The 8028-nt window shown below is 33.9% G+C and overlaps 2 protein-coding genes across 7 annotated transcripts in view; both read left to right on the top strand.

Moving 5' to 3' along the window:
- Positions 1 to 6603, top strand: part of LOC108694523 (voltage-dependent calcium channel subunit alpha-2/delta-4-like) — a 13399-nt gene extending 6796 nt beyond the window's left edge. For 2 of the 4 annotated variants that reach the window (XM_018204111.1, XM_018204101.1), the window contains 7 exons: positions 50 to 178; positions 1129 to 1496; positions 1664 to 1868; positions 2073 to 2652; positions 3364 to 3728; positions 4013 to 4309; positions 6313 to 6603. In XM_018204111.1, the coding sequence (XP_018059600.1) occupies positions 50 to 178; positions 1129 to 1496; positions 1664 to 1868; positions 2073 to 2652; positions 3364 to 3728; positions 4013 to 4309; positions 6313 to 6603 (2235 nt within the window). Of the gene's footprint in view, positions 1 to 49; positions 179 to 1128; positions 1497 to 1663; positions 1869 to 2072; positions 2653 to 3363; positions 3729 to 4012; positions 4310 to 6312 lie in introns of those variants that run through there. The other 2 variants (XM_018204094.1, XM_018204109.1) reach the window with 2 other exon arrangements.
- Positions 6604 to 7495: 892 nt separating this feature from the next.
- Positions 7496 to 8028, top strand: part of LOC108689808 (voltage-dependent calcium channel subunit alpha-2/delta-3) — a 14775-nt gene continuing 14242 nt past the window's right edge. For 2 of the 3 annotated variants that reach the window (XM_018196856.1, XM_018196940.1), the window contains exon 1: positions 7640 to 7722. In XM_018196856.1, the coding sequence (XP_018052345.1) occupies positions 7640 to 7722 (83 nt within the window). Of the gene's footprint in view, positions 7723 to 8028 lie in introns of all 3 variants that reach the window. The other variant, XM_018196784.1, reaches the window with a different exon arrangement.

Raw genomic sequence — 8028 nt, 5'->3', positions numbered from 1 at the left:
TATATATATATATAGGGAGAATAAAATAAACATACGTAAATCCCATCAGAATCCAGCACTTGCCGCTTGGTTGTGGTGGGTAATGAAGCATGGGCAACAAAAGTCGCGACTGGAAAAGTATCTGAAAGGAAAACAGCTGGGCGTACGAATAAACGAGGACGCAATCTACATACAGCAGGTTTAGAACGATCAAAAAAGCATCCCCGCTGTCTGTTCCTAGGCTTTCCAAGCACTCCGTGTAGATTTATATCATCGCTATATCTCCCTTGGCACAAGCTTCTGTATTTAATCTTTTGAATACCAAACGGGAGTAAAACTTACGAGACATAATTTTGCTAAAATTTTTTTTTTAGAAAAGGTATATTTAAAAATTGGTCAGTGGATAATTTCCAATTTTGATCACTCTGTTTGGTTTCGTGTAAGATTAAGCGAGATAATAAATAATATTTAATTAAATAAATATTACTTTTTACTGATTTCAGAATTAGATTTGAGAATATCTCTTGAATATCTCGTTCAATCTTAAAGTCAAAAGCTTAATACCTAGAGGAATTAATTAATGTAGTTCATTGAAGTGTCGATTCGAGAACTGGAAGAACATCCTCAAATTATCGCTAGACATTGAGATATGACTAATCGATGCAGCGAATGGTCTTCGGCCAATTATAGGTAGCAGATTGAATACTTCAAGCTAGGTTTAGTACCCTGTTGGCTGGATTTCACCGATTTTAGTTTAATTCATTTGTTTTTTTATTTATTTCCCATTATTAGATCAGTGTTAGCTGCTATATAAAATGTTCGGAATTAAGAGGACAACCAAAGATCTCGAGTCTATTAAAAATATCACTGAACAATGAGATTTCTTAAATCAGATTCTGATTTAAGAATATTATACGCAATAAAGAATGTTTCTGTAATCAGTTCTCGTGGAATTTCGATTGCACCCTTGGTTCCGAGACATGCTCTATATACCTCGGTATTGAAATGACCGAGTGAGAATTAGATAGCGTGGCCCTTCGCTTTTGTTCCAATCTATCGACGTATTCACTCCTCTTAACGAAAGAAAATTATAAAGGGGATATATTGCTATCGAAAACTGTTTTTCAATTTCGCAATCGCTCTGTGTAGCTGCACAAGAATGAGAACATTGAGGAAGATTCATCTACCCTGAACACCACAATCTGGCAAGAATACAGTCTGTTGACTTCCGTGAGCACACCTGTGTTTGATCGTAAAAGCAATCGCAGCAATATAACAGATGCGACGAATGACACATTATTCGGCGTGGCCGGTACAGACGTGCCGATTGACGACATCCGTAAACTTACGTTGCCGTATAAACTCGGTGTGAATGGCTACGCCTTTATTGTATCCAATAACGGCTACGTGATATTGCATCCAGACCTTCGTCCAGTTTACAAAGGCCGGCTTAAAAAGAACTATAATAGCATCGATCTCACGGAGGTAGAAATATTTGATGACGGACGCGAGCCGAGGTATAACATTTTCGTCATTTTATAGTTTCTTTCCTCCATAAATAAATAAATACAAAATATTGAATTAATTATTTAAAAAATGAAACATTTTATATTTTAATCGTTATATTTCTTTTATTAAGTATTATCTTTTATTTGAAGTGTTCATTAATTAAAAATGAATATAGGAATCCGAGTCCCGAATTATTGGAGCTGAGATCAGCGCTGGTAGATCACAAGCGAGGTAACATGATGGGGATTCCCGTGAAATTACATTATGATAACAATCGTCGGGTCAATCTTGAGAAACGTGATTATTTTTATGCGCCCCTACCTGGCACTCCATTTGGTCTTGCGGTTGTTTTACCCAATTATGGAACTACTTGGATTAAGGTAGAAGCAGCACCAAAGCTATATCATTATCTTTTTTAAACAATCGTATTTAAAATAATTCTATGTACAATTAATTATACTAATTAATAAATTATTATATTATATACAGCATAAATTGTATTTCTCAAGTAGTAATTAATTATTTACGCAATTATGCTCATGGTATTAAATGTGTGCTCAAATAAATATGTCTAATTTTTCAAGGTCGGCGATGAGATTCGTAGAAATCAGAATATGAATGTGAATGTGTCGGATTATTTCGTGGGCGATCATTGGCGCGTACATCCTAATTGGGTGTATTGTCGTTATCATTATTTGGAAGGTCATGAGTTTAATAAGCCGGAAGACGAGTTGCGTCATTTTTTGGCGCTGATGAGCCGACCTGGTTGGCACTGGTCTGAGCAATATGAGGCTTATTCATCTATAGATGAAGAACCCAACTGTGGCAGACAAACGCTCAAGCACGATGACTATTATTGCAATAAAGAACTTATGCAGTTGCTTGTATTTGATGCCAAGGCGACGAACAACAGTTTCCACGGTGACTATATGGAGAATTTATCTTTAAGGGCTCGGGATCTCGCACATCATTACGGAATCTTTATAAGATTTATCGCGACGCAAAGCGGGCTCACCAGATGGCATCATCTTAAAACCAGCAAACTGCCGAATGTGGACGATAGTGTTGTTTTCGGTGATCTTCATAGACGAGCAGTGAATGAGCCTTGGTACAAAGGCGCGATCTTTCAAAGTGAATTAGATTCCGAAAGTATTTCTTTATCTGGTAAGAGTGATATATTCATTGTGGATAGGACATAGAATTTTTTTATAATTACTGTTGTGTGTTTGTGTATTTTTTTTTTTAATCAATCGTGAAATCATGCCTATATGAACTGACACAAGGTTTTTTAGTGTGTATGTTCTTTATTAAATTTAGATCCAATCAATAAACGTTTTGATCTATCTTTCGGATCCTCTAATATAATTTAACGCATATAAAATTCTTCTGTTTAAATTGTCTATCCGTAATAAGTTGATTTCTTTTAATAATAAAAACGTTGTAAGGTATAATACAAGAATGTAAAATTTCATCTCCTTTCTGATCACATTATATTTCATAATGTTATTATATTTATTATATTATATTTCATAACCATTAAGAGATATCAACTTATTGCGGATGGACAATATATAAGAGAATTTTGTATGCATTAAGTTACATTGAAGAGGATTCAAAAGATAGATCGAAACGTTTGTTAATTGGATCTAAATTTAATAAAGAACATACACACTAAAAAAATTTGTGTTGACTCATATAGACATGATTTCACGATTGATTTAATTTACTTGAGCCTGAAATAATTATTAAATATTTTTTTTTAAATCATCTTTTATAATTCTGTGATTGATTTAAAATCATTTATATAATTACTTATATATGATTTATATTTGAAATGAGTAGTAGTATAATATATAAAACAAAATATTATTGCAGTTCCATGGGAAGCAGGTGCAGACGCGATAGTGACTGCTTCGATGAGTCTGTCACCCAAGGATGGCGGTAAGAAAGCGCCAGCGGCTGTAGTGGGTTTTCAAATGCCGATGAAAGATCTGTACAAACAGTTCATTGCATTGACCTCAGACAATCAGACGACGAATACGACAATAAATTGCGCCCACAATTGGATTGACTGCTATTTGCTAGACCAAAATGGTTATGTAGTGATCTCAGACGCACATAATAAAGACACCGGACAATTTATGGGCACCCAGGAGGGTGCCGTCATGCTATCCATGGTCAAACAGGGTCTTTATAATCCGGTTGACATCTACGATTATCAAGCATGGTGTCATGAGACCGTAAGTAATATATGTCAAAGAATAATATGATAATCGACAAAAATAATAATTATATTAAAAATATTAATTATATTAAAAGATTATATTTAAATATATTTCACATAGTTGAGTTTTTAATAATTATAAAAATTATAAAGAAATTTGCATTTGGTGAAAGAATAAAAAATAGCATAAGGAATAAGGAATAATAATTGTTCCCAAAGCTTTTCTATTATTATTCTTTCTATTATTATTCTTTTTTAAAAAAAGAGGGTGCTTTTTTACGGAGACGCAAATTGTTTCAGCGAATCGATAATTCTGCCAACAGCTTAATAGAACCGTTGCAACATGTTGCAAGATTGTTGCTTTGGTTTCTGTTGCGGTTGATATGGTACGCGACCCAGTTTGTAAACTTGCCTGGCATTTATGGCAAAGTTCACTTCGAAGAGGATGCACCAGATCCGCCGCCACCACCAAAACTCTACCTTGATTATTGTCCCTGTGATCAAAAGCGAACACTCTATATGTTGAACGAGACCGTTGCTGCTAAAGGCGTCACCAATCACTCCGATTACTGCTCGCGGCCTTTTTATGCTCAGAGAGTAAATATTTTTTATTTTATTTGAGATGGAGGATAAGATTTTTGTACATACTAAGCAAAATATTACAAACATTTTTTTGGCAGTACAAATTAGTTCGGTCCGTTCAAAAATTTATTTCAAAACAAAATGAATGAACAGATCAATTAAAGTATTGTCCATCGTTGCCTGTTACTTTTTCCCATCTCTCAGGCAATTTTCAAATTCCATCCCGAAAAAATGACTCGTCTTTGGAGGCGATCCAATTTTGGAGCCAATTTTCGATTTCTGCGAAAGAAGTGAACTTGCTGCATCCTTCGGAACAACCAGCAATCAAAAGGAACAATGTCCGGAGAATACGGCGGGTGCGGTAAAACATCTCATTTTTCCAAATATTTTTTTACGACTTTAGCGACATGAGGCCGAGCGTTGTCATGAAGAAGAATAACTTTATCATATCTTTGCTCGTATTTCGGCCGTTTTTCTCGCAATGCACAGCTCAAATGAATCAATTGTAGCCGATACCGATCGCTCATAATAGAATCGTCAGGTTTCAGCTCATAGTAAATAAGACCCTTTTGGTCCCACCAGATACAGAGCATGATCTTCGAATCATAAATGGCCGTGGTGTTGATGTTGAGGTCGATGGCAACGATTGATCGGGCTTAGCGTAGTATTTTTTCTTCTTGGGGTTGTCGTAGAATATTCACTTCTCATCTCCAGTCACAATTCAATGCAAAAAATCTTTTCTCTATTGTCTTTGAATCAACTGTTCGCAAATGAAAAATCGCCTTTCAATGTCTCTCGGTTTCAGTTCATAAAGCACCCAATTTCCTTGTTTTTGAATCATTCCCATAGCTCTCAATCGTACAGAAACGGCTTGTTGAATTACCCCCAATGATTCTGCAAGTTCCTCTTGCGTTTGACTCTGATTTTTTTCGAGTATGCCTCTAATTTTTTGTCTTCGAATTTTTTTGGTTGTCCAGAGCGAGGCTTGTCTTCAACGCTGAAATCTCCATCTTTGAAACATCGAAACCATTCCCTACATGATTTATCAGTTGGAGCAGTGTCATCATAAACTTCGACAAGCATTCGATGGGCTTCAGCCGCACTTTTCTTCCAATTAAAGCAGAAAATCAAAATCTCCCGCAAATGCTGCTTGGTTAACACAAAATTCGACATTTCAAACACAATAAAAATCAAGGTTTTTGTATAAAACTCAAAGCGATATAAACTGAATATTATTAGATGTTTAATCTCTCTGAAATCGCCAAAATCAGCTGTCACTATGAACCATTCACAACAGCTGAAGCCATCTTTAGGGAAACGGACCGAACTAATTTGTACTCCAATATTAAAAACTTATTTTACATCTTGTTTGCAATTATTAACATTTTACTTTAATTTTGATAAGTGCGGCTTTAAGCAGTTTTTAATGTTGAATGTAGAGACTTAGCTTGTGTAAAACTATAATATATTATCATACAAATATCATATTTTTTAAGACAATCTTAAAACAATCATTATGTTAATTAAAATATTTACAAAGAATGCGTGAATTAAAAATTACTTGTGCATATCATTGTACTGTCAATAATTTCATAATTTGATACTATAATTGTACAATTTATACATTTACAATGCATCAAAATAATGCATTTAAAGTGGTTAATTTAATTGGATTAGTATAATAATCATTGACTAACATTGACGAAAGAATGAAATAATGAATGCATCGAAATTTTTAATATTAAAATCAAATTATTAATTAAAACAGATTTATGAAAAACTATTTCTTGATTTATTGATGAAATTTTTGATATACTTTTTAGAGATGATTGATAATATGCTGTTTTGTAGGTCCCTATGTTCTTTATTTTTTATGAAATGATGAAACATTATTAACATATTTATTCTGTTAAATTAATTGATGACAATTTTATATAAAAGATATTATATTGCATAAGTTGCGTATAATACAGCAATCGAATAGTTTTAAAAAAATAATTGTCTGTATTAATTTACAGGTTGCACATACTAATCTATTGCTAGTTGTGGTGGATAGCATGTACCCAACGTGTTACAAAAGATTAGAAGTAACACCTGTCAACATCTCTCCCCTCGAGTACACAAATAGCACGGGCGACAAACCCTGTCACAAGATTCCATTGAACACTCTAAAAAGGCGCAGGCTGGAGAATTGCTTCACAGAACATCCTCTGGAGCATGTGACTTATGGCTGCGGAGCATCTGAACTGATGATGTCTTTGTCACTGTTATATATCACTGTTGCTAGGATTCTGTATATCTTCATATGACAGCAAATTAGCCATCCTTGGTGTATGGTAACTGTATTGTTTTACAGTAAATAATAAGATAATAAAAAATGAATAAAATGATACAAGAGTATAAATATTTTTCCCTCATAACTTCATAAATTATTTAATAAAAAATAGCTATATATATAATTCTTTAATGTGGAATATTAAATAATGCTTTTTAAAAATAGGTAGATATTAATTTCAATTTTGAAAACATTTAGCGGGAATTAGTAGTGTATCTCTTAATTTTTATAACACTTAAGCCGATATTCATAATCCGTTTTTACAAGATTGTCTTGAGTAATATCTTAACATGGATCTGGTTTAACATGGATAATTGATTTATGACATCTTAAAATTATTCTAGACGATCTTAAATATAAGGACTAACTATGAATACCGGCCTTAAATAAGAAATAAATAATATTTTAAAACTAAATTTTCTTCTCTATTGTTTTCACAGATTTTTTATTTAAGAAGATATTCTATTGCTTATATTATATCCGAAGTAGGAAAGAAAGGCAAAGGATAATTTTTATGCGTTATGATACTACACTTAGAAACGACATACATATACGAAATAGTACATATCGACGACCAAATTTGATGAACGATTTTTATTAACGAACATATTGTCCAAAGTAGTAACAAATTTAGCAATAGTAAGTTTTATTTCTTAATTAGCACCTTAATAATTATCATACTTTCTACACTCAAAAGATAAACAATCCAATCAATTCTGATTGATTTTGATACTCGACAATTATTGTAGTCACGCGTCGTTTGCTCGTGTTTTCCATGCGCAAGCTTGGTCGGAAAATCGATAAACCTGAAAAGCGTTTATAGGCCCCGCGTGAGTCGCCACCAAGTTAGTAAGTGCGCATACGACGACGGCGACGATCGACGTCGAGCAAAACGATCGTAGTCATTCTTGATGTGAAACGCGAGCCTTAATTTTATTTACCGTGTCCTTGCGCACGAACAATCCCTCCTAAAACGGACCAAGGCGGCCAGCAGGTGATCAGGGAAAGTTATGAGGTCCTGCTTTATACCTGTCATCGTCGTTCTGATCCTGACCGAGATACCCGATCGTAGCGACAGCATTTCCCATAATATGTAAGTACCTCGTGGCTTGGCAATCATCTGTCTACCTCTGTTCTGTAATCTGTCTCTTGTGATACAGTATTTTTTAATTCTATGGCAATAACACAAGCTCAATTGACCCGTATTCATATACAGTAACGAAGCGATAAATAATATTTAGGTCAATCGTGAAGGACTGTGTCTCTTGGAATCGTTGTAATGACGGCATGTTTCACGAAAGATGTACTTTCGGAAATAAAAAAAAAATCTTGTGAAAATTGCTTAATTATTTAGTAAATATTTGTCTCGCAAAAATTATTACTATAATCTCATTATTAA

The sequence above is a fragment of the Atta colombica genome, unplaced genomic scaffold, assembly GCF_001594045.1.
Source record: "Atta colombica isolate Treedump-2 unplaced genomic scaffold, Acol1.0 scaffold1, whole genome shotgun sequence".
Classification (NCBI taxonomy): Eukaryota; Metazoa; Arthropoda; class Insecta; order Hymenoptera; family Formicidae; genus Atta; species Atta colombica.
This window is presented reverse-complemented; position numbering and strand designations above follow the sequence as displayed.